Below are 27,496 nucleotides of genomic sequence, written 5' to 3' on the forward strand. Positions count from 1 at the left end.
GTTCCCCATAGCTATATTGAAACTAATGGCATTATGATCACTGGATGCAAAGTGTTCGCCTACACAAATCATTGTCACCTGCGCTGTCTCTTGCTCTAATAGGAGACCTAGTATCGACCTCACTCTAGTTGAGACCTCTATGTACTGATTAAGGAAACTTTCCTGAATGCATTTGAAAACCTCTATCCCAGCCAGCTCTTTTTACAACATAGGAGTTCCAGTCAATATGTGGAAAGCTAATATCACTAAATCACCTACTATCACAACCTTATGTTTCTTGTAACAGTCTGCAACCTCTCTACAAATTTGCTCCTCTAAATTCCACATACTGTTGGGTGGTATATAATATAGTCTCAGTAATGTGATCATCCTTTTCTTACTCCTGAATTCCACCCATATAGCCTCATTGGGCGAGCTCTAACTAGTAATGTCACCACTCCCCCTTTAATCCATCCAGCTCTTATCATCTGGAACATTGAAACTTTGAACTGCAAGTCCTGCTCCTCCTGAAAAATCAGTCTCACTAATAGCTACAATACAATACAACTAATAGCACTAATAGCTGATCCATGTCCTAAGCTCTTCTGCCTTTCCTACAATGCTCTTTGCATTGAAATGTACACAATTCAGAACATTGCACTCATCAACCGTGGGATCGAGTTCAAGAGCCGTGAGGTAATGTTACAGCTTTATAAGACCTAGGTCAGACCCCACTTGGAGTACTGTGTTCCGTTCTGGTCACCTCACTACAGGAAGATTGTGGATGCTATAGAGAGAGTGCAGAGGAGATTTACAAGGATGTTGCCTGGATTGGGGAGCATGTCTTTCATGACTTTATATGCAGGCTTATCATCTTCACAACCACTCCACCATCTACTCTGGTGCTCTGGTTCCCATTCCCCTGCAACTCTACCCTACAGGGGGATGGGAACCAGAGTTAAAATAGTTAACAAGTTATAAAAAGATTAACTATCATTTCACTGAGTAACAGATTATGTATTTAAATGAAATATAAAACAAATTAAAACACTACTAATACTACTATAGTACTATAAAACTGTGTATCAGTTTGTAATAGTTGTCAATGAAGGAATTCATCCAGTGTATGCTGCAATTTTCTTTTGATTGACTGGAAATGAACAAAATCAGCAAAGACACCGTGGGTAAATTTTTTGGCTAATGTATAAAAGTCTTTTATGGCAAAGGCCATAATTTTTTTAGTCAAAATAAAAAACAAAGTTATCAAAATGTCATTGCTTTTTAGGTCGGCATCTGTCGGTCCATACTTTACCGACTTTAGCAGTTCATGAAGAGAACACAGCACCCCCTTCTTAGGGGCAATTAGAGATGGAAGCCTAAATCCCTTGAATGAATAGAAAAAAAGCCAAGTACTGCATATGAATGAGCAGAATAATAAATTGTGGTTTACATCAAGAATATCATGGTAATATACATTTATTGCTGTGCATTCAGGATTGGCCAATTAGGAATAAAGGGATCATTTTTCATTTTGGAAACTGACTAATGAATCGATACAGGGATTCTTGTTGGGGTTCCAACTGTTCATAATCTATATCAATGATGTTATTCAGGAGATAAAAAATATCAGAATTTTCAGTTACTAAGCTGGGTGTCAGTGGTGCTATGAGGAAAGCACAGAATTGATTTATATACCCATTTATTTAACCAGATGAATTGGTTAAGTAAGTGGGCAAATATGTGGCAGATAGAACGTAATGAAAAATGTTATTTACTTTTTGATAGAAAACATAGAAAGATACCATATTTTTCAAAGAGCAAGAGCATGAATGGTTTGCTTTTCAAGTAATGTCTTTACACCTGAATTACTGAAGTAACAAAGTCACAAAGTGTATTGTCCTTTATTGTCTGAGGATTTCAGCATGCAAGTAGAATTGGCTTACTCTAAATAATAGATCACTGGTAAAACTGCAACTGTGATATCGTGTGCAAATTTTAGCCCCCTAACTAAGGAAGAATAGATTTTCAATAGAGGAAGCAGGGTGAAAATATGGCAGATTGATTTCTGGATGGTGGGTTTGAGCAATTAATCAGAATCGGACGGCTTTTCCCCCTCTGGCATCAGAGTTCTGAATGGTCCATGAGTCCTACCTCATTATTCCTCTAACAACAGGAATTCCGCAGATGCTGGAAATTCAAGCAACACACATCAAAGTTGCTGGTGAATGCAGCATCTCTAGGAAGAGGTACAGTCGACGTTTCAGGCCGAGTCTCGGCCTGAAATGTCGACTGTACCTCTTCCTAGAGATGCTGCCTGGCCTGCTGCGTTCACCAGCAACTTTGATGTGTGTCATTATTCCTCTTTTGCATTACTTATTGATTTTAGCAACTTACAGTATTTTTATGTACTGCTGCTGCAAAACAACAAATTTCATGACATACTGTATGTCAGTGACACTAAATCTGATTTTGATTCTGAATGAATTTAAAGAATGAGAGATGATTTCATTGAAAAGTTCTTCGGAGGCTTAAGTGGTAAATTTAGAGTTGATGTTTCCCCTAGCTGGTTGTTTAAAATCAAGAGTCACAGTCAATTAAAAAATGAGAAGAAGGTTCTTCACTGAGTGTGTCTTGAATCTGTAGAATTCACTACCCAAGAGAATTGTGGTGGAATACTTGTATAGATTGTTAGATATTAACAGAAAGAAGAAATACGGAATTAAAGTGGGACAGTAGCATTAAGGTAAAAAATAATCCATTATCTTAATTAAATTCGGATTAGGCGTAAGAAGCCTATTCATTTTCCTATTTTTTAAGTTCATGAAAAAAAGATTATTTCTGTTAATGGTAGGTATGTTGGTTTTTACGTAAACTTTGTTATTACAGGTAAGTACAGTGGGTTACAATGGTGACAAGGTAGTTAAGTTACTGGACTGGAGATAACAGTCTGAAAGTATGAGTTCAAAACCCATTATGGGAACTGTGGAATTAAATTCAGTAAATAAAATGATAATTTATTAAAGCAATCAATTGCTGATCATCAAATTGCAATTTTTCTGTAAAAAGCATATTTACGTGATCGCAGATGTACATCAGTTTATCTCTGCTTGCTCTAAATGTGGCTAGCCCAATTTCTCCAACCAGCGACCCTCTGGGCTCCTTATGGTCTCTGCCGGTCCCTCGAAACTCATGGCCCCACATCACCATGGATTTCATCACAGGTTTGCCACCTTCCAATGGGGCCATGACAAAGGTGAACCAGTTCTCCAAAGTCACGCACTTCATTGCTCTTTCCAAACTTCAGTCAGCCACTATGTTGGCAGTTCTGGTGCTTCAACGTGTAGTTCGCCATCATAGCTTCCCGTAGACATTGTGTCTGACTAGGGCTCAAAATTTGTCTCCCATTTCTGGCGAGCCGTCTGTTTGATCCTCCACACCACAATGAGTTTGCCCTCTGATTGCCGTCCACAGTCGAATGGACAATCAGAAAGAGCCATTCAGCAAGTGGAGAGGTTTCTGCGATGCTTCACCAGATCTAACCGTTCCACGTGGAAGAAGTCTCTGCTCTGGACTGAGCTGTCCCACTATCTACACACCTCCTCTGCCATGGGAATGTCACCATTTGAAGTGCTTTATGGCTACTAATTCCTGATGTTTCCCACAGCGGAGCCAATGGTGGAGGTCCTGTCTGTTAGGGCCCTACTTAACCAATGCCCGTATGCTTAGAAGGGAGCACAGAGGCAATTCTATCAGTCGACCGAGCCTACTACCACCAGGCTAACCACCTTCAGTGCTTAGCAAGTCTACTCCAGACTGGGGACTATGTTTGGCTGTCCATCTGAGATTCCCTGTGCACCGACTCCCACAAGTTCTCATGCCAGTTCATTTGTCCCTTCATAGTTACCCATCACATCAGTCCAATCATTTGCCATCTCCAGTTGCCACCATGCCTCAGGATCACACCTACCTTCAATGTGTCCTGACTTAAGCCTGTAATCCATGGACCACTCAACCTGCCCAAGCCTGAATCTCCGGAACTTAGGATAGTGGAAGGTGCTCCGTGTACATGGTTTGCCAGTTGCTGCATTCACATCATCATGGATGAGGCATGCGGTACTTGGTCGACTGGGAAAGGTATGATCTGGAGGAGGTATCTTGATATCTTGGATCCTTCATTCATTGAGGAGTTCCTCCAGACCCATCTGGATTGTCCTGGACCATTGAGGGCTGGCTGTACAGGCAGGCATCTCCCAGTCTCCACCCAGCCTAGAGGAGAAACCTGCCACTCATTTCCAACTCATCACCTGTAGCCTATTCAAACCCAGCTATTTTCAACAGCCCTAGTTCACTCATTTGAACCAGTCAGTCTCAATCAGCTGCTCCAGTTACCTTGTCGCTTTATCATTTGAAGTACCATTCTCTCTTGTTTTGTGGCCCCTTGTGGCTTGTTGTTTTGCAGATTATTAAAGAGACTACTCCCTGCTGCATTGTCTTCACTGCTCTGCATTTGGGACAAGCCTCCTCTACATTTGCTGACATTCACTTACATTAATCCACTATTAAGATTATTCTGTCCATATTTCCTTGAATTCTTCCCAGACTTTCTCACTCAACTGAATATTTGGGTAATTTAGAATGAACAATTAACCTACTGCTCTGCACTCTTTGGGATATTGGAGGAAACTGGAGCACCTGCTCATTACTCATGCAATCACAGGAAAAATGTACAAGATCCACTCAGACAACAGCAGAGCATAGAGAGAATTATGGGGCAGCAGCTCACTTAGCTATGCCACTATGCCATCTACAAAAAAACACAGGACATTGGGAGTGATATCTTGGATTCCTGGTAATTCTGAAGTCAATGAATAACAAATCCACTTTGCTGAGCACCTTTGCTCCATCCACTGAAAGGTGCAAGTTCCTGCAGGCCAGCCACTTTAATTCCACTTACCATTCTCACACTGATATGTCTCTCCACAGCCTCCTCCACCAGCAGGTTGAGGCTAAATGCAAATATGAGGGACAGCGCCTCATATTATTCCTGTTCCAATCTGGAAGCATGTACATCAAATTCTCAAACTTACAGTAACCACTCCACTTTATACATGTTCCCCTTTCTCTCTGATGCTCAGCACCTTATCTCCTCCCCCACCCAACGTACTCCATCTGCCCATCACCCACATACTCTTCACACTGGTTCCTCTTTCCACCTGCCTCCTTTTACTCCATGCTCCACTGCCCTCTCGTATCTGATTCCATAATATTCTGTCCTTTTACACTTCCACCTTTCACTTGGCAGCTCTTGCTGTCACGGTCTGGTCCGTGAAGTCTGTGTTCCAGTTCACGGTCCGGTCCGTGGATTCTGGATTCCGGGTCTTCTGGCTGTCCCTTGTTTCAGTAGGGCTTAATCATAGGCACCTGATGCTCGTCATGTGGCTGGGAATATAAGTGGCCCTGGGATTGAGTGTGGGTGCTGGTTTGTCTTGTCAGTATCCCCTTGGAGCAACCCACTGGTGGAAGGCTAGAGCAGCCACTCGTGATCTCTAGGTCTGGTTGGAGGAGCACTGCTTTGGAGCAGTCATTGTGGTATGGATTCTGCTGTTTTGAGGGCCATCTGAGTCAGTTGCTTCTGTAGCCAGCCAAGGTTGCTGGCCATCCCGAGACTTGGAGCCACCCTGGATTGAACTCCTTTCCTGTCCTTGCCTCTGTGGGGTAAGTCAGGCTATTCTTGTTGTTACCCTGTGGTTGGGTCTGTCCCTTCACGTCCTTGCCTCCGTTGGGTAAGTCAGGCTGTCTTTGCTGTTACCCTGAGGCTGGTCTGTTCCCTTCCCCTCTCCATCTGAATCCCTGATAGTTTCCTCGGCGGTTTACCTCAGCAGTCATCTCGGTCTTGCATCCTGGCCCAGCGTCCAAGGAAGGGGCCTGGCCCTGCGAAAGCACCCCGGCCTGCATCCTAGAAAGGGTCCCGGCCCTGCGTTCTAAGAAGGAGTACCCTGTCCTGCCCAGGAAAGCCTTGAAGAATCCAAGCCTCGTCCAGTCCAGTAGCCATGTCATGTCTTCACCTAGTTCCGGAGTCTGAGCCCGAGTCAAGTCCAGGTTCTGGGTCCTTGCCCAGTCTCTGGCTCGGAGCCCAAACCCAGGCTTCTAGTTCCCAGTTCCTTATCCTGGTCCTGCATTCCCAGCCAAAGTCCTAGCTCAAGTTTGTGTTCCTGTCCTAGCTCCTAGTCTGTGTCGTGTCATGTCCAGTCCAGTCCCGTCCCTATCTCTAGTGCAGTCCAGTTCTCAATACTACAGTGTCTGTGTCTTGCATTTGGGTCTGCCTTCAGCGCCCACCTTATGACAGAATGAACCAGCCATACATGGACCCAGCAACAAGGACACTGTTGTTTAACCCTAGTGATCCTGGGTTCCCTCCTGATTGAATCCCCACCCACTGCCTGGGTTGTCCTTGGTCCTGGAGAGTCTGTTTGGTCACCGGAGACTCCCATGGGGGGGTGGTACTGTCATGGTCCGGTCCGTAAAGTCTGCGTTTCGGTTCATGGTCCGGTCCATGGACTCTGGGTCTTCTGGCTGCCCCTTGTTTCAGTTGGTCTTAATCATAGGCACCTACTGCTCATCTTGGGGCTGGGAATATAAGTGGCTCCACAATTGAGTGTGGGTGCTGGTTTGTCTTGTCAGTATTCCCTCGCTGGCAGAAGGCTAGAGCAGCCATTTGTGATCTCTAGGCCTGGTTGGAGGACCACCGCTTCATGGAGCCTTGTTGTCTCTAGTTGGAGCGGTCATTGTGGTATGGATTCAGCCGTTTCTGGGGCCAGCTGAGTGGTCGTCTGCCACTCCAAGCTGGATATGGATTCAGCTGTTTCCGTAGCCAGCCAAGGTTGCTGGCCACCTGGAGACTTGGAGTCACCCCGGATTGAGCTCCCTTCCTGTCCTTGCCTCCATGGGGTAAGTCAGGCTGTCCTTGCCATTACCCTATGGTTGGATCTGTCCCTTCCCATCTTCGTCTTCATTGGGTAAGTCTTTGCAGTTACCCTGAGGCTGGTCTGTTCCCTTCCCCTCTCCATCTGAATCCCTGACAGTTTCCTCTTGCTCAACCCTACACCTTTTTTTTTATATACTGACTATTCCCACCCCTTTTTTTTTTTTTTTCTTCAGTCCAGGTGAGCTTGAACCAAAATGTCAACTGGCCATTTTCCTCCATTCCACTGTGTTCCTCCAGCCCTTTGTGTGGTGCTGAAGATTTTGTTTCATCATTTTAATTCTTCTGCCACACCGACGACATCCTTGCATTCACAGGATGTAAAACACATGAAGCTAGCTTCAACAGTTTGGCCAATAATAATCAACATCACAAAAGCATTATCTTATTGCTATTTGTGGGAACTTGCTGTACTATCATGTTTTAAGAGCAACACCACCAAAAATCTTCTATTCACTTTCCACTATTAAGAAAGACACTACAGAAATAAGTTCTTATTTACAGGTCTTATCTATTTTTGGGCTATCAGTGCTAGTTTCAAAATACCTGATGCTGTCTAATCTCAGAAACTAAAAAGACATATACCTCATTCGTATTTTGTTGGGAGGCTGCCTACAAGTGCCGTGGGTTGTTGGCTTTACCTGGAGAACAGAATTGAGCTCAACTAGTCACACGGAGAATCACCACGTTGCAACTTCCAATGTTCCCAGATGATTGTGTTGGCCTCAGGACTAATTTATTCACTTTGATCCACTCCTTATCCTCCTACGTTGTCTTAACAGAGGATGAGGAATAGCAGCACATCAAAGCAAATTACAGCCTTCCAGGTCCATCAATAAGTTCAACAATTTTAGGTAACTTCCATTGCCTTTTGTTTTGGGACAACAGCTGTGGGCAATAATGCAGCTTCTCCTATTTAAAGGCATCCATTAGTCTTGTGAGACCATGGATCTGTGCCTGGAAAGTCTTCACTCTCCAGGGCACAGGCTTGGGCAAGGTTGTACAGAAGACCAGCAGTTGCCCATGTTGCAAGTCTCCCCTCTCCACGACACCAATGTTGTCCAAGGGAAGGGCATTAGGACCCATATAGCTTGGCACCAGTGTCATCGCAGAGCAATGTGTGATTAAGTGCCTTGCTCAAGGACACAGCACATTCCCTTGGCTGGGGCTTGAACTCACGACCTTCAGGTAGCTCGTCCAATGCCTTAACCACTTGGCCACGTGCCCACATTCTCCTACTTATGCCATGTCCATTCCCATCTTTTTCTTGACCTTATTTAATTCTCTCTTTTTTCCCCCCTTTCACCATTATTTACTTTGTCATTTTGTCACTCTATCTTCCACACACCATCGCAAATTTATACCTTATGTTTCTTATCCATCTTCTGTATCATTTTAAATGCTTCTATATCTCTAATCCAAATCTGTTGGAAAGTGTCAAAAATTATCCTGAAATACCAATTGTTTCTATTTCCACAGATATTGCTTGACTTGCAGAGTTTTCCCAGAATTTTCTGCTTTTGGTTTATGAAGTTACCTTTGTTTTTATTTTTATAGATGCTGCCTGATATTTTGAGCATGTTTTGCTTTATAAAACACAGTCCAATGTCAGAGTTTACTATTTACAAGAAAGATTACGTTCATAAAGGACGGCGATGATATCCCAAAACAGATTGTAGTCAATTGAGCAGTTTCTGAGTGTAGTCAGCTTTGTAGTGTTGGAAACTTTGTGGTCATTTTAAACACGATGACTCCTACAACTATGGACACTGTTTTAATAATGTAAATCAAGGAGCTGTAGCGCTGAAATAACTCCTGCTCGTTTTCAAAACAGTATTTTTGACTCGATTACAACCCCTCCCTCAGACACCATGCAAGAAAAAAGACCTGCTGACAGTGTAACGTTCCTTCAGTTTATCTGTGAGTTACTGGAGTCAACTTTGATTTCTTTTCCTGCTGAGTTTTCCGCACAAGGGAATCGCACCTTTTCTTTCTAGTTTGGGAACTTTGCAAAGTGGAACCGCATAAAATATGCACGAATTACTATTGTATTTCTACTACTTACTGGACAGTAAAGTGCTAGTTGTGGTTTCATTGGTTTGTTGTACTGAAAAGTTCAAATGGAGAATACCGAATTTTGCGTGCTTGTCTTCATAGGTAATACTTGGAACGAAACTAAAGGTGGATATCGAATATCAACAATTTAGCGTAAATGCCATACTTAAACTCAGCGGGAGTAAAATGCAGGCAGGATTACTTGTATCTCCTCTGTGTTACAGAAAGCTCTGCACAATGACTGGACCATTGTTGCTGGGATACTGGAAAAGAAACTAAAGTTTGCTGCGCGTTCCCTTCAAGAGTTGCCCGTTACTAAGCAACCAAGATACCATAAACCCTGTATCCAAATTTACCTTTCAGTTGGACAACCTGTTGTTCAGAGCCGGAAAACAAATCCTTTCCCGCAATAAATGATTTGAATTTAGTCCTTCCTTGTTTCAATTGGGTCATTTACAGTTAGGGTTTCCGGATGCAGTTCGTGTGCGACCGTTTCTAAGGCTCAAAGACACTGGAGCGTGAACTTCGGGTTAGAGGGAGTTAGTTTCCGCAGTCTATCGGAGAGCCTTTCTCCGGCTCGTCTGTGATATTCGGCGATGCAGAGAGCAATGGCTGATAATGAGGATGCCGCCGACAATAGTATTCAGCCCTCAGAATGCACACCAGGAGAACAAGACGCGGACAAAGCGCCGTCAACTAAACCTGACACAGAGATCTCACCTCCGCTCATCTCCATAAATTCCAGTGAAGATCAACGTGAGTCCGTACTTGTGAGCAGTTGTTAATGGTGACAAAGACAACAAGATAAACCTTTCACCTCAGCATAAAATTCAGTCAAAATGGAACTGGCAAAATAAATGTAGTCAATAGATGGGTCAATTATGGGTTTGGGAGTTTTGAGCTAAATCATTTTGGATGTAGATTGTTCAAAAAGTTTGTAGGGTAGCAATTTTTCTTAACATGCACAAATAAGGAAACAGGTATCAAAGTAACAAGGGCTAGAGATGGGTGTAGAAATCTGCATGGTTTGTAAGGTAATAGGGTACATAATTGGATTAGCATGTTTCTAATAATTTCATGCCAATTGTTTATTTTGTTTATTGAGATACAGCGCGGAATAGCCCCTTACAGCCCTTCGATCAATGCCACCCAGCAATTCTCTCTCCTTCCCCCCCCCCCCCCCCGCTTTAATCCTAACCTAATCACGGAACAATGTTTGGTACGTCTTTGGACTGTGAAAGGGATAGTGAAAGGAAATTGATTGTGGAAACTCACTCAATCACCGGAGGAACGTACAGACTCCATATAGGCAGTTGTGGGAATTGAACCCCAGTCGCTGGTATTATAAAGTGTTGTGTCAACCACTACACTACCGTGCTACCCCAATTATGATATAATTGTTAACAGAAAATACATTACTCACGAGTGCGAGGCACCCTGATCTATGTCTCTAAGTGTATTGTACTCTAAATATCACAGGAGCACATCATTACTCAGCAGACCTATATTTTTTGAATGGAGGGAAAAGTGATCTTTCACATTTTCTGTTACCTTTCCCTCTTTGTTGTCTTACTCGAAATGTGGTGAGAGTTTGTCAAATGCTCTGTGACCTTTTGCTGAATTTCCATTGTACTGGCTGCCCCAGTGCAACTGCTTTTCTACTTTAAAAACTGTCCCGCACGGATTTCCTGTCATTGTTAGATACTATGGACATCCACCACCATCTGCTGTAGTAAGAAAGATAACTGGATATCTGAGAATATTTCCCAGAAATGATTTCATTTCATTACTACTCTTTTCTAGTTGGTCTTTAATTGATCTATTCTGATCCTTAATTGAATTCAATATCCGAACGATATCTTCAGCCCATGATGGCATTTCATCAGACCTTTCCTTTTGCACCTTTCCTTTCCCATTACCTTTATCACTAGGTTCAGGTAAATTCTTCCCACTTCTTGTAGACATAGACATATTGATCACCCTCAAGAATCAACAAGTAAAAATTTTAAATTCAAAGCTTAAACTAGGGGGAAAGAAAGAAAACTAAGAGCAGCAGAAAAATACTGCTACTCCATTAGCAGACAGGGGCGGTCCTCCTGAGAATATTTCCATTGATAAATTACTACCCAAGAAACACATTTTTCCCTTAAACATTGGTTGAGCTACCATTGTAAATTAATCATTGAACCCATGAAAATGTATCAGAAAAGACAAGGTTAAGCTTCTTTGTCTGTATTATGTGTTGCTAATGGCAAAGCTATGGTTCAGGCCAGAATACACTCATAGAACCAGGGGGAAAAAACTTAACTAAATGCACAGATGGATGACTGGCAGAAATCGCCAGTTCTGTAAAAAAACAGTCAGATCTGGTTATCAAGGTAGCAGAATTCAATATTGAATCTGGAAGGCACAGAAAGAAGATGGGATACGGTTCTTTAAACTAGAATTGAGCCTTAACATAACAGGGGAGGAGGCCATTGACTAATAGATTAGAATGGAAATGATATGAGGAATTATGATGATTGTTCTCCATTCCAAGGGACACTCTTTCTAATGCTTCCACATCTTTCCTATAGCATGGTGACCAGAACTGTACACGGTATTCCAAGTATGGACTGATTAATGTTTTGTACAACATAATAGTCAAACTCTTGTACTCAATGCCTCATCCTAGGAAGGAAAGTATGATGAATACCTTTTGCACTACCCTATACTATGTACTAACTTGGGATGGATAAAAGTGAAATGATAGGTGTTACATATCCTGTAGAGCAGAGAGCTCCAGCTTCAACAAGGTTCTACCATCAGATGCCTTATTTTCCCTTTTCAGCATTAAAAAGGGATCAGTCTTCCAGATTTCCTAGTTTACTCTTCCATCCCTACCACACTATATTAGAGAAACCTTTGGAGTGAAGGCAGATGTAATTTAGTCCAGAGAAATGTAAGATACCTCTGCAATTTTGCTGCTGGAACCATTGTTGCTTGTCAATATACATAAATAACTTGAATGAAAATATAGGTGGATTGATTTGTTAGTTTGCTGCTGGCACTAAGTTCATTTAGTAGTCGCTATGAAGAAGTTATGAAAGGATGCAAATAGACATTGATAAATTGGAAAATTAGTTGGAGCAGTTGCACATGGATCTTAATCCAGACAAGTGTCATATATTGCACATTGGGATGTCAAAAAGTGTACAGACACATGCAGTAAATGGCAGGGACCTTGGTGCTGTTGATGCACAGAGGGAACTGGGATGCAAGTTCACTGCTCCCTGTAAATAGTAACCCAGTTTATGCATTATATAAGGGAGTGTACATGGTGTTCAGCATTTTTTTCCTTCATAGGTTGAGGTATTGAGAATAGGGCTGGGATGTTATTTTGTAGCTATATGAACCACTGTCAGTCCACATTTGGAATATCATGTATAGTTCCGGTCGCCATGCTGCAAGAAGGATGTGGTAGCATTAGAAAGAGTGCAGAACAGCGTTGCCAGGAATGGAGAACTTTAGTTTTAAGGAGAGAATGGATGGAAATTGGAATGCAGGGAGCTAAGAGATGACCTTACAGAGATTTATAAATAATGAGGGGCATAGACAGGGAAGAAAGTCTATTTCCTAGTGTTGAGAAGTTTAAAATCAGAGAACGTGGGTTTAAGGTTAGAGGGCAGACATTTTATAAGAGACCTGAGGGACAGGTGATTATATGGATGAACTGCCAGAGGAGGAGGTAGAATCAGATCCAGTTACGGCATTTGCAAGGTATTTGGACAGGGACTTGAATAGGAAAGGAGTGGGGGGATATGGACATAATGCTTGCAAACTGTAGCATAGATGGGCATTATGACTGGCATAGACAAGTTGGGCCAAAAAGCCTTGAGGACATAAGTCTACCTTGGGTGATAGAGCTATATTTATTAATGCAAACTAAGGATGGATTGAAAATTGGTAATTTTAAAAGGAATTTACATAAACAAAATAAATGGGATAATGATTTTAAATTCTAATGGCATATTTCATGAGCAACACATATAAAATGCTGAGGAACTCAGCAAGTGAGGCAACATCAATGCAGGGAAATAAACAGTTGATCTTTTAAGCTGAGACCCTTCATCGGGACTGCAAAGGAAAGGGTTAGAAGCCAGAGTAAGAAGGTGGGGGTAGGGGAAGGAATATAAACTGGCAGGTCATAGGTAAACCCAGGTGAGGGGGAAAGGGGATTGAAGTAAGAAGCTGGGATGTGATAGGCAGAAAAGGTTAAGGGCTGAAGAAGAAGGAAGCTCATAGGAGAGGCCAGTGGACTAGATGGTTTTGGCATAGACTAGATGGGTTGAAAGGCCTGTTTCTATGCGGTACTTTGACTCTGGGCCATGGAGGAAGGGAACTAGAAGAATGTAATAAGTATGTTAGGAGAAGTGGTAAGAGTAACTAGAATGAGAAATGGAAAAAGGTGGGGTGGGTGGGAGAAGCAGTGATTAGCAGAAGTTAAAGAAATCAATGTTCATGCCATCAGCCAGAATATGTGTTACTCCTCCAACCTGAATTTGGCCTCATTGTAGTAGTAGAGGAAGCCATAGACAAGCATATAATGGGAATGGGAAATTCAATTGAAATGGATGGTCATTGAGAGATTTTGCCTTATGCGTCCACCAGAGTGAATGTGCTCAACGAAGCAGTTCCCCAGTCACACTGATGTGGAGTATGCCACACCGGAAGCATCGTATGTAATAGATTATGGCAATGGTCCCCAACCACCGGGCCACGAGGAAACGATATGATTTGGCGATATGAGTCAGCTGCACCTTTCCTCATTCCCTGTCATGCTCACTGTTGAGCTTGAACGCACGCGAGGTCATTACCCGTGTGTCAGCCATGTCAGCGTAGGAAGGAGGTCAACTCCTCGAGCTTCCAAATTACGGCGGGTGGAAAAGTATGTCTGCCGGCATTCTGGATCAAAGTCAAGGCTAAATATCCTGAGATAGCCACGAAAGCACTAAAAACGTTGCTTCCATTTCCAATATGTCTCTGCAATGAATGCAACGAAAACTAAATAGCGGAATAGACTGGACATAAGGAACCCCCTTCGAGTATCGCTGTCTCCCATCACCTATCGATAGGACCGTATTGTTGCAGAGAAACAAGCCCAGGGCTCCCACTGATTCTGCGATACCGGTGTGTTGCAATGATTTTATATGTTCATACACGGAAAATACGGGCTGTGTGTTTAATATCCAAACGTTACTTAAAATGTTATGATGCTATTGACTTATATAACCATATCACCATATAACAATTACAGCACGGAAACAGGCCATCTCGGCTCTTCTAGTCCGTGCCGAACGTTACTCTCACCTAGTCCCACCGACCTGCACTCAGCCCATAACCCTCCATTCCTTTCCTGTCCATATACCTATCCAATTTTTCTTTAAATGATAATATCGAACCTGGTTCTGCCACTTCTACTGGAAGTTTTTTCAACCCTTACTTCAAGCTCCCCTGATAATTGACATCGCTATATTTATGCGAGGAAAATATGCGCTGTGTGTTTAATATTAAATTCGTTAGATAAACCCTTTTAGAAACGAAATTGAGTGTATTAGCCACTGATCACCTATATTCCAGTCGTGATTAACACCCCCCCCAACAGAATCGGCAAAAGCGATTTGTAGAAAAAAAAATCGGAACGTACATGAATGCGCAAGTCACGCATGCGCACTTGTTCCCGCGCAAGGCCTCATGGTCATTGTAGTCTTTCTCTGGGTAAACCCAAAGTATTTGACTGCTGTTCTTGTCCGTTGGCAACCCTACCCTCCACCACACCCCCCCCCCCCGGTCGGCCGGTCCGCAAGAATATTGTCAATATAAAACCGGTCCACAGTGCAGAACAGGTTGGGGACCCCTGGATTATGGCAACAGAATCACAAGTGAAGTGAAGCCTCATCGGGAAGGACTGTTTGGTGCACTGAATGTCGATCAGGGAGATATTAAGAGAAATGTAGCATGTCATGCTTGGAGGGAAAAGTGCCAGGAGGGAGATCAGTGGGAAGGGATGAATGGTCAAAGGAGTCACATAGGGAGTAATTCCTATGGAAAGCAAGTGGTTGTGTGGAGATGGAAAGGTGTGCTTGATGGCAGGATCCTGTTGGAGATGGCAGAAATTATGGAGAATAGTGTGCTGGATATGGATGTTTGTAGGGGAGGTAGGTACTGACTAGGGGAACCCTATCCCTGTTGTGAGAACAGAAGGATGGGCTGAGGACAGATGTATGGGAAATGGAGGAGATATGGCTGAGGGAAGCATTGATGGTAGTGGAAAAGAAATCCATTCTTTGAAAAAGGGGACATTTGAAATGTTCTAGAATGGGAAGCCTTATTCTGAGAAGAGATGCAGTAGAGATGGAGGAACTGAGAGAAGAGTAATATTTTATATGTGATAGGCTGGGAAGAGGTATAGTCAAGATAGCTATGAGAGTCAATAGGTTTGTAAAATATGTTAGTTGATAATCTGTCTCCAGAGATAAAAATGGAGAGATTGAGAGGAGGGGAGAGGTATCAGAGATGGGCTAGGTAAATTTGATGGCAAGGTGGAAGTTGGAGGCAAAGTTGATGAAATTGACAATTTCAGCAGGAGTGCAGGAAACAGCACCAATGCGGTTGTCAATATGGATTGAAAGATTTGGGGAGCGTTACCAGTATAGTCTTGGAATTTGCTCTGTTCCATGTAGCTGATGAAAAGGGTAGGCACAACTGGGGCCTACGTGAGTGCTCATGAAATATACAATTATTTTTTCCAGATCCTATATCACATATAGCAATATATTTAATAACACCTTGTAAGAAATTTTGTACGTTCATAAATTTTTATCTATTCATCTTTGTTTATAAGTTATGAATATTTATTTCTAACAAATCATAGCTGGAGAACCAAATCGGCACAGGCGTGTAGGTGCTACGAGATTGAAAAATTTAGGATTAGGACAAGCTAGAACAGCAGCATCTCCAACAACATCGGTCTCAGTAAGTGGCTTTCAAGATTGCAATACTATTTGATTCATCTGACTGCAGTTTTATGTATTTTAAATTTGATATAATGGGGAAACCTGCTCAGGTCAAGTTCAGTCCCCCTGGAACTGCCCATTTCTCAACCAGGTTCGCATAACATTCAGTCTGAAGCAGTTACTCCATTTGAAAAACCTGCAAATGACCACTGTTGATATTGCCTTAAGAGTGCTGAATGCATTAATAAATGTTTTCTGTCTACTGTTTTAATGGATGGAATTGTTAATGTAGTGCTCAGTAGATAATAAAAGGGATTTTATATGGGAGTTTTTTGTATAGAGGTTGCTTGATATCTGGAATTTGCTGTGAGAAGAGGCGGTGGAATTATTTATAATCGCAAAGTAAATGATATTTGGACAGGCAAAACATGATGGATACAGACCTAGTGTGACAAGTGGGAATAGTGAAGAAGGGGAAAAAAGGTTGACATAAGGTAGATGACTGATACATCCATTTTTCTGCTGTACAACTCTATGACTCTGATATTGACATGTATTATTGCCCATTGCAGACTCAAGGAAAGAAGACCTTGCTACTTTCCACTGAGGCAAAAAAGGAAATGATAAAGCAAGCCAAAGCAGCGAGGGAAGAACGGAAGTCTCAAATGGATTCACGTCATAACTATGTTGTATCTAAATTGGCAGATGGAACAGGTCTGGACGAAACAGTTGTGCTGGATTTCATAATATCAGATGAAAAGGTATGCATTCTAATTTTACTGGCATATAATCTGTAGTTAAAAGCTCCTTTGATGCAATAGTAACAAATCTATATCAAGCTAGAAATGTAAGATCTCAGGAGTAACACTACAGAATATTATTACAAGGTAGATGCTCAGCCCCCTCAATTGTTTGCTAATGAAAGGCTTGTCATGTGGTCGCTGCACACCAACAATCATTGCACACTACTAATCTTGCTCACTACTAGTGTCCCTGATGATCAGATGTGTGAGAGAGAGGATTCACATTTGAAATATTGTTTGGAATTGGGTGCATCAGCTGTCAGGAAGTTGTACTTAGGTAGGTGGATCAGCCATCTGAAAAACGGGGCCTGTGAGAATATGGGTCAATGTGTTTATTGGAGGACTAGAGTGTGATGGGGAGACTCAGCTAATATAATGTGACCCCTGAGAGGATATTCAGCTGTATGAGGAACAGAAAGAGGAAGTATATTACATTTTGCTCACTGGATAATTGGAGCATGGAGGATCCAGTTCAGCCGTTATTGGGGACCTGGTGTGGCATACTTGGGAGTGGGGTTGGCCATAGGAGGAAAAGGGCCTGGGGTGGTGTTTGGGCTATGGGGAAAATTGGAGAATATTTCCATCTTTAAGGGCACAATTCAGAGCATAGGGAGTTGGGATGTGTGGTTGGCTAAGGTCTGAAGATTAAGAAGCTTTTTGGGTTGGGGAATGGAGACAGGTCTTGATCTGGGCCTTTGGTAGAGTCTGTTTTCATAATAGATAGCTAGGTGCCAGGGACAATGTTAACTCCAGTGCTAACTGGAGTGTCAGGATTGGAGCCAGAGCCACGATAAACGGGGTATGGTGCATTTGGAAGGCTTGGGGAAGAGGCAATCAAATCAGGAAAATCAACACTGAGGAATCTCAGAGTGTCAGTCCAGTGAAGTAATAATAAGTACAGGTTTGAGTATTGCTTATCCAAACCTCCAAAATAAAAAAAAAAAACAAAATCAGATATTTTTGAGCACTGACATGTCATCACAAATGGAAAATTCCACAAGATGTTGGGAAGGTTCTCAGGTGATGCTCTGGTCTCTGTGCACCACAAACTCTTCTAGGAAGTGACCTCAAATATGTAATGAACTGAAGTTAATGAAAAATAGTTAAACACTGTATAAAGTGAAAAATGAAGATCTAGAGTTTGTATTGAAAGAATGGATTCTTCAGTGTTGGAGTGAACATATGCCATTTGTTGACCATGCTTTTGTGATGAACTGAAAATTGAAGTTAATCGTGAATACTTAGCAGACTGGTTACAGAAGTTTAAGAAAAGGCATGGCATTAATTTTTAAAATATTTGTGGTGATAAAGTGTCTGCTGATCATGAAGCAGCAGAGAAATTCATTGATGAATTTGCCAAGATCATCACTGATGAAAATATAACACCAGAACAAATCTACAATGCTGATTGTTATTATACTTTACATAAAACTTAAAAGAACATGCATTGTAGGTGGAGACTGAAAATTTGCCATTGGTTGTTGTTGTACAACAGCTGATTCAGGTATTCTCCCGATGCTGTTGTGCTGTGTTCATTACTTTGCACACATTATATTTTCATTACATTAATGATATATAATAATGTTTACTATTAAGAAAAAATATGTGATGAACAAATGTAAGACAAAAACTTCATACTGGTAGCACATAAATTTAGAGTTAGAAATGATGGAGATCTCAAGCTATTTTATTATATATTCCAAAATCTGAAAAAATCCAAAATCCAAAACAATTCTGGCCCCAAGCATCTCAGGTAAGGAGCTCTCAACCTGCAATGCTAAAATTTAGTTATTTCAATAGTGACTGATTATGGCCATTCAATATGAACAAATTTTCCACAGTGCTCTAAAAGGATGGTATTTGATGCATGTCTGTTGCAGAATTCCCATCTGACTTGCAAGGACAATTCATACCAGTAAGCATTTAGTCAAATTTGTAGGGTAGCATGAAATAATCTGAAAAGACCTTTACTGTATTATGCACTGGGAAACATCCATTGTTAACCACACAGGACTGCAGTGTCATGTACAGTAACTGAATGTCTATGGATTTGTACTTTAAATATTTCACTTTGATATTTAATATTAGGAATTTTTGATCGTGCTTTAAAGTGTACGTGGAAAATGTTCTAGTTATTTTCTACTAGAGTTAATCATTTAAAATGTTGCAAAGCCAAATGGCATATGTTAATGTAATTTCATTGTTCTTTTTTTGATAATATGGTAAATGAAAGGCAGTGGACATGCATTTTTTTTCCTTTATCTTAAATACTTTAATTACATCGTTATTCCTTGTGTGAAAAATGGCTAACAAATAATCAACAACAGTAAATAAAAGCGCAGTATAAACTCATGTACGATGGTTCATGACGGAATTGCAATGTTTGGTAATCAATTCAATAAAGTTTAAAATTTAATTTTGTTTATTTAGTAAATTAGAGTTTTAACATTTTAAATCCTAAAACAAGATTTCACATTTATGATATTTTTCTTTTCCAGTATCACATGATTGAAGAATTCTTTGCACCAAATGGTTCTAAAAAATTATTATTTTATTACCAAGAAATAGCTGCAGTAAGTATCTACGAGTAAAATTTAAACATTTTAATATGTTTAAATGTAGGTACGGTATCAATTTCAAGTTCAGGTTCAGTTTGTTGTCATTCAATTGTACACATATATACTGTCAAACAAACTTTCCCCTGGATCAAGATGCTCGACACGGAACATGTAACTCACACACATAACACATAAAGTAAAAAACAAAAAGAAGGTGCATTTATGACACAAGGTAAATAGTAAACAGTATAACGCTACTGTCGCTTCATGCGTGATGAGACCTGGATGGAGCCAGCGAGTTCAGTAGTCTTGCAGTCTGGGGGAAGAAGCTGTTTCCCATCCTAACAGTTCTTAATGCTACGTTACCTCCTGATTAGCGGTAGGGCTCAAAGAGATTGTTTTATGGATGGGAGGGATCACTGATAATACTAAAGCCCTGCATACACTGCACTCCTGATAAATATTTCTGATGGGTGGAAAAGAGGCCACAATGATCCTCTCAGCAGTCGTTGCAGTCCTGGGATGCTTAACAGAATATTGTTTTGCTTAAAGTTAAGGTTTTATATAATAGTTAAATTTCAAATAGTATTGATTTTACTTAAAGTACAGGTCAACTCATGGAAGGATGTATTTAAAAGGAAATGCAATTTTATTTCTTTCTAGCTATCTAAACTGATTTTGATTAGACCATAAGACATAGGAGCAGAATTACACCATCTGGCCCATTGAGTCTGTTCTGCCATTTCATCATGGATGATCCTTTTTTTCACCTCCTTATCTCCATGCCCCAGCCTTCTGCCTGCAACCTTTGGTCCCGTGGGCAATCAAGAACCTATCAATCTCCACCTTAAATACACTCAACGACCTGGGCTCCACAGCTGCCTGTGGTAACAAATTCCACAAATTCACCACTTGCTGGCTAAAGAAATTTCTCCACACTTCTCTTTTAAATGGATGCCCCTCTATTCTGAGACTGTGCCCTCTTGTCTTGCACTCCCCCACCATTGGAAACATCCTTTCCATATCTATGCTGTCTAGGTCTTTCAACATTCGAAAGGTTTTAATGAGATCCCTCCTCATCCTTCTGAATTCCAGTGAGTACAGGCCCAGAGCCATTAAACATTCCTCATATGATAACACTTTCATTCCCAGAATCATCCTTGTGCACCTCTTCTGACCCCTCTCTAATGCCAGTGCAAATTTTTTTTTTAGATGTGGAACCAAAATATGTTCATGATACTCAAGTTGAAGCCTCACCAGTGCCTTATGAAACCTCAGCATCACATCCCTTCTCTTGTATTTTAGACCTCTTGAAATGAATGCTAATATTGCATTTGGCTTCCTCACCACCAACTCAACCTGCAAGTTAACTTTAGGGTGTTCTGCACAAGGACTCCCAAGTCCCTTGGCATCTCAGATTTTTGGATTTTCTCCCCGTTTAGAAAATAGTCTGCATATTTATTTCTACTACCGAAGTGCATGACCATGCATTTTCCAACATTGTATTTCATTTGCCACTTTCTTGCCCATTCTCCTAATCTGTCTAAGTCCTTCTGCATCATACCTGTTTCCTCAACACTACCTGCCCCTCCACCAATCTTTGTATCATCTGCAAACTTGGCAACAAAGCCATCTTGTCCATCATGTAAATCATTGATATACAGCATAAAAAGAAGTGGTCCCAACACTGATTCCTGCAGAACAGCGCTACTTGCTGGCAGCCAACTAGACCCTTTTATTCCCACTTGTTTCCTCCTGCAAATCAGCCGATGCTCTAACCATGTTAGTAACTTTCCTGCAATACCATGGGCTCTTAACTTGGTAAGCAGCTTCATGTGTGGCACCTTGTCAAAGGCCTTCTGAAAGTTCAAATATACAACATCCACTGCATCCCCTTTATCTATCCTACTTGTAATCTCCTCAAAGATTTCCAACAGGTTCGTCAGGCAGGATTTTCCCCAAAATAAACCATGGTGACTTTGTACTATCTTGTCCTGTGTCACCAAGTACTCCATTACCTCATCCCTAACAATTGTCTCTAACATCTTCCCAACCACTGAGGTCAGGCTAACTGGTCTATAATTTCCTTTCTGCTGCCGCCTTCTTTTCTTAAAGAGTGGAGTGATATCTGCAATTTTCCAGTCTTCTGGCACCATGCCAGAGACCAATGATTTCTGAAAGATCACTTCTAATGCCACCATAATTTCTAATGCTACCTCTTTCAGAACCCTAGGATGCAGTTCATCTAGTCCGGTGATATACGTACCCTTAGGTCTTTCAGCTTTTTGAGCACCTTCTCCCTCGTAATCGTAACTTCATTCACTTCTCTTCCCTCACATCCTTCAACACCTGGCACACCACTCATGTCTTCCACAGTGAAGACTGATGGAAAGTACTCATTTAGTTCAGCTCCCATCTCCTTGTTCCCTGTTATTATTTCTCCGGCTTCATTTTCGAGTGGTCCTATATCCACTCTCATCTCTCTTATTTTTTATGTACTTGAAAAAGCTTTTTCTATCCACCTTGATATTGTTTGCTAGCTTTCTTTCATATTTCATCATTTCACTCCTAATGATTCTTTTAGTTGATTTCTCTAGGTTTTTAAAACCTAAAAAAGGGCATATATACAAAGTTTAGGGGTGACATCGGGGTAAGTTTTTTACACAGAGGGTTGTTGGTGCCTGGAATGACTTGCCAGGGATGGTGGTGGAGGCTAAAACATTAGGGGTATTTAAGAGCCTCTTGGACAGGCACATGGATGAAAGAAAAATAGAGGGTTACAGGGTAGTGTGGGATTAGTACTTTTTTTTAGGAATATATGGGTTAGCACAACATTGAGGGCCGAAGGGCCTGTACTGTGCTGTAGTATTCTAGTGTCTAGTGTCTAAAACCATGATTATTAACAGCACTCAACTGAGCTTAAATAATTTATACATTTCTAATGATTGACATTGACTTGTTTAAGAATATATTGTTTAACCCTTTAGAACATAGATTTGAAACGTTTAAGTGCTGACACATCCAGAAACATGCCTCAGAAAAGGCTGTTCATCACTGATGGCTCAGTTGAGGTAGGGTTATTCATATTAAAATTTCTCTTGTAAAATATAAAACTATAAATACACTTGGTTTCAGAAGGCTGATATTTTTATATTTCCATATTTACAATAAATTATTTGGGAATTTTGAATTATGGTAATTCAATTTTTTCTGCTCATCTTTCAGGGTTTGACAGGAACTTGTTTATTTTTTCTCCGAACTACTAATAAAAGCATCAGCTCAGCAAATGTTTCTCAGGTCAGTTCCATGGTCCTATCCAAAAAAAAAATCATGCTTGTCATGTAAGCAGAACTTAAGAATGTCTTCTTCTACATAAAAGACTGCTTTGACCAAAAAAGTCAAGGTTATGGTGATTTTAGGCTTCCTGGTCTCAAGATCTTTCCAGGTTGCTGGGCTGATCTTTGGTACATCTCAGTGTTTGCTACTCATGGTTGCATTTATCAAATCACCAGAACTCCATGATCAAGAAGAGAAGGTTTGATCAACTTTTCCTTCTATGCACAGAAGCAGGGCAGCGTAGGCAGAGAGATTTGCCTATACTAAAGGTTCCTCAACGCTCAGGTCATATACTCTTTTCAAAGACCTCTCTAGCAGCCTTCCACTAGAAGCACTTGCTGTTACCCGGGAGAATATCCTTGGTCCTATTCCACATAGAGCATGCATCCTGTAAGCATTGTACTTCACTAGTGTGTCCACGTCTTTCTGACTGCTGAAACACTCTCTTACACTGCAAACCCAACACTGTAGTGCCCGTCTTTCCAAGTGGTAGCCTTCTCCAGGTGAAAGTTCTGCTTGTGTTGTTGTTTTAAGTGGTTGTAGTGCTTGACCAATTGGCGACTTCTAGAGGAGTGCTGTAATGGAGTAGCACCACACAAAAACTGACACAATGCAGTGTACAGAGAGAAACTAGATAATACTGTTGTGGGAAAGCTGCAATTGAAGATTTTAAAAATAACGTTAGACTGAAACTTAATGCAGATTTAATACATTTAAACTGTGATAAAGTATTTTTTTAGGTCTGAGAGTTTAAAGAATGTAACAGATGAAATCGATGTCTGAGCATTCTGAAAATACTTGGATGAGAAGACAAGAATTTGTTTTATTAAACATGGTTAAACATCAGGGGAACAGAAATACACCATTTGCACTATTTATTATTGAATTTATTATTACCATATATTTTGTTTGCTCTGTGAGCAAGGAATTTCATTGCACCTTGGTGTATATAACAAGAAATTAAACTGTCTGAGCAACATATACAAAGTGCTCAAGGAACTCAGCAAGCCGGGCAGCATCTATAGCAACCCTTCAGCAGGACTGGAGAAAAAAAGATGTGGAGCAGATATAAAAGGTAGGGGAGGGGAGAGAGAAACCCAAGATGATAGGTGAAACCTGGAGGGGGAGAGATGAAGTAAGGAGCTGGGAAGTTGATTGGTGAAAGAGATACAGCGCCGGTGAAAGGGGGAGTCTGATAGGAGAGGACAGAAGGCCATGGAAGAAAGAAAAGTGGGGAGGAGCACCAGAGGGAGGCGATGGGCAGGCAAGGAAATAAGGTGAGAGAGGGACAAGGTGAAGGGGGGGAGGGCCATTACCGAAAGTTCAAGAAATCAATGTTCATGCCATCAGGTTGGAGGCTACCCAGATGGAATATAAGGTGTTGTTCCTCCAACCTGAGCGTAGCCTCATTGTGACAGTAGAAGAGGCCATGGAGAGGCCATATCAGAATGGGAAGGGGAAGTGGGATATATTGTAATGAGAATTGGAAGTGGGTCAGATCGGAATGGGAAGTGGGGCATATCGTAATGAGAATTGGAAGTGGGTCAGATCGGAATGGGAAGTGGGACATATCATAATGAGAATTGGAAGTGGGTCAGATTGGAATGGGAATGGGAAGTGGGACATATTGGAATGGGAATAGGAATTGGAAGTGGTAGCCTTCAGCCTGATGGCATGAGTCCTCTACTGTCATGATGTTGCTTGCATATTTTCTCTTGTTTGTGGTTAATCTGTTTGATCTGTGTTGCTCAGTGAGCTGGCATAGACTTCATGGATCAAATGACTTCAGGAAATATGGAAACGTGAATTCCCATAAAGGAATTCTACTGCACAAGGCATGAAAGTTTTCTTTATCTTTCAAACAGAACCTTGAAGTCAACCAAAATAGAAGATCCTGGAAGTATAAAGACTTACCAGCAAAGAGAAAAAATGATATATGGGTCATCCTTTATCAATCTTCTAACAATCGTTTTTATTGCTGAGTTGAATCAGTCATGTAGGCCAAAGAGGATAGATACTGGATAATGATCGCTAAAATTATTGTTATTAATTTATGAAGCTAAATCAACCTTAGTGGATTTTATTCATTAATATAAAATTAATCTTTTCTATTTAGGAAGTAAATTTTGGCATGCTGAATTGTTCTGAGGAGAATCTACTTCAAGGGTTGGAGAAGCTTCTTGGTAATGTAATGGTACCTGCATTGCGATCTCAAGAGGTAACCTTTTTTCAAATGAGACACACAGCACAGTTATTATATATTTCATTTAAATAAAATAATTGTTTGTAGTTTTACATTAATCCTGCTCTTTGTATTGAAGAGTAAATTAATTAGGCATGGATTTGACATGGAATTTAGTAAAATCTATTGAAAATTCAGTTTATGTGTGGCTAAAGTCAAATATATCATGAGGGAAGGCTATCATCAACTGCTCATGATCTCTGAATGAACTGATGCAATGACGACGGTGGCCTTTCAACTTGATTGCCAGCAGTAACTAACATGGGCACAACACTGACATCTGCTGTTGGAATAAAAATCTGAATAGATATTTCCCGGACTAATCTTTGTGCAAAGACATGTTATAGTTTATATATAGACAGTTTATATATACAGTAGGTTCACTGAGGACTTGCCCATCAATATTGCCAACTGTCTTTTTCAGTATGGATAGTAAGTATTCAGTAAATACGAGTTTTTATTTCTTCATGGAAGGTTGGAGCTTATTGGAAAAACGAGCACATGATACTAACTTCATGTTAGTTAGACAGAAAAGAGGCTTATATAATAGAACAGAACAGAACGAAAAGCTTCTTGCGTAGGGTTTCTGTGTAAGAAATTTTGGAAGGTGAGCATTTTCGACAAGATTGCCTTTTTTGTCTTTCTTTTGCTGCTTTCAAGAAGATGGACATCCTGTTATTTGAACTACTATAATTTGTACAATGAATGAGTTCATAAAGTTAAATAGTGACTTCCAAAATGCTACAAAACCCAGGCTGATCTTTCATAGTAGTGACCGGAACTGAAGATTTTATTGTTAAATGCTCTAATCAAGGCAGTCATATAAAATCAGTTCAGAAAATTGAATTTTATTTAAAACCTAAACAGTATTGCAATTAAAGGCTTCAATGCAACAGGTTCTTTAATTTTTGTAATGTATTTTCAACAATTTGTTGGCAGTGTCAACATTTTGTTCTTTACTGATATGTAGAATTGGGGATCTATTAAAGAAGGACTAAAGAATACTCAGATTCAAGAGTTCTTTGAATCCTTGGACAAGTTTGTCAGCAACTTGACTTCAGCCAGAAAAAACATGGAACAGCAAATTATTCTTACAGAGGTGACTACTGCTTACAACATTGATGACCTGCATACTCCCTCAGACTATTTGATTGCAGGTATCATGTATTATTTATAATTTTTATAGCTTTAAGTTTTCAATTTGATTGTTTCGATTTGATAATGTTTTCAAAATGTAATGTTATTGAGTATAAATGTGCATATGTTATTCTTATTTAGGTTTTCCAAATTATTCAGCAGTTCCATGCTTTGAAGTAAATCTTATTTAACTCAGAAATATAGAGAAAATTAAGATGTGAGAACTCAAAATCTCTGGTTACATTTTCATGATATCATTTGCATTGACATCTAACTGGGTTGACAGGAGGCACATAATTTACACTCTTTGCCACTGCAGATACATCTTTTCCACCTACAAGCCCATGGAACCATAAAATATTGTGGCAAACCACAGTTGTGGAGAGATGATAATACCTAGGCACTCCCAATGCTCCTGATGTCCAGTGCTCCCGATTTGGCCTTCTATATATTGGCGAGACCCGACGCAGGCTGGGAGACCGTTTCGCTGAATACCTACCCTCTCCGCCAGAGAAAGCAGGATCTCACAATGGCCACACATTTTAATTCCACGTCCCATTCCCATTCTGGTATGTCTATCCACGGCCTCCTGTACTGTCAAGATGAAACCACACTCAGGTTGGAGGAACAACACCTTATATTCCATCTGGGTAGCCTCCAACATGATGGCATGAACATTGACTTCTCTAACTTCCGTTAATGCCCCACCTCCCCTTCGTACCCCATCCATTGTTTGTTTGTTTATTTAGTAATTAATTTTTTTCTCTCTCCTTTTTCTCCCTCTGTCCATCTTACTATACTCCTTGCCCATCCTCTGGGCTTCCCCCCCCTCCCCCTTTCTTTTTCCCTAGGCCTCCTGTCCCATGATCCTCTCCCTTCTCCAGCCTTGTATCCCTTTTGCCAATCAACTTTCCAGCTCTTAGTTCCATCCCTCCCCTTCCTGTCATCTCCTATCATTTTTGATCTCTCCCTCCCACTTTCAAATCTCTTACTACCTCTTCTTTCAGTTAGCCCTGATGAAGAGTCTTGGACTGAAATGTCGACTGTACCTCTTCCTATAGATGCTGCCTGGCCTGCTGCATTCACCAGCTTTTTTTGTGTGTGTTGCTTGAAATTCCAGCATCTGCAGATTTCCTCGTGTTTGCATACCTAGGCACTGTCTGCTTTGCCATTAAGTAAAATTAAGGATCATCTTTTACCTCAGCACTGCTATTCCACTTTAACCCAATATTCCTTGATTCATTAAATTCTAAAAAAAAAATCAGTCTCTGTATTGAATATTTAAAATTGCCAAGTCTTTTCAGTAGATGAAAATAAAAAAAAAATGCAAATACTGGAAATCGGAAGTAGAAATGCTGAGGATATAAGGCGGTATCTGCGGCAAGGGAATTGCTGCTCAAGATCAGCAG

General features: G+C 40.9%; 1 protein-coding gene across 2 annotated transcripts in view; it reads left to right on the forward strand.

Annotated features, from left to right (window-relative positions):
- The first annotated feature begins 9,591 nt into the window (after positions 1 to 9,591).
- Positions 9,592 to 27,496, forward strand: part of dnah5l (dynein, axonemal, heavy chain 5 like) — a 297,168-nt gene continuing 279,263 nt past the window's right edge. For both annotated transcript variants that reach the window (XM_072253688.1, XM_072253689.1), the window contains exons 1-8: positions 9,592 to 9,772; positions 15,930 to 16,030; positions 16,584 to 16,772; positions 19,313 to 19,387; positions 22,360 to 22,443; positions 22,598 to 22,669; positions 24,825 to 24,926; positions 25,921 to 26,107. In XM_072253688.1, coding sequence (XP_072109789.1) covers positions 9,613 to 9,772; positions 15,930 to 16,030; positions 16,584 to 16,772; positions 19,313 to 19,387; positions 22,360 to 22,443; positions 22,598 to 22,669; positions 24,825 to 24,926; positions 25,921 to 26,107 — 970 coding nt within the window. In that variant the 5' untranslated portion in view covers positions 9,592 to 9,612. The remainder of the gene's footprint in view (positions 9,773 to 15,929; positions 16,031 to 16,583; positions 16,773 to 19,312; positions 19,388 to 22,359; positions 22,444 to 22,597; positions 22,670 to 24,824; positions 24,927 to 25,920; positions 26,108 to 27,496) is intronic.

This window comes from Mobula birostris, chromosome 3 (genome assembly GCF_030028105.1).
Source record: "Mobula birostris isolate sMobBir1 chromosome 3, sMobBir1.hap1, whole genome shotgun sequence".
In the NCBI taxonomy this organism is placed as follows: Eukaryota; Metazoa; Chordata; class Chondrichthyes; order Myliobatiformes; family Myliobatidae; genus Mobula; species Mobula birostris.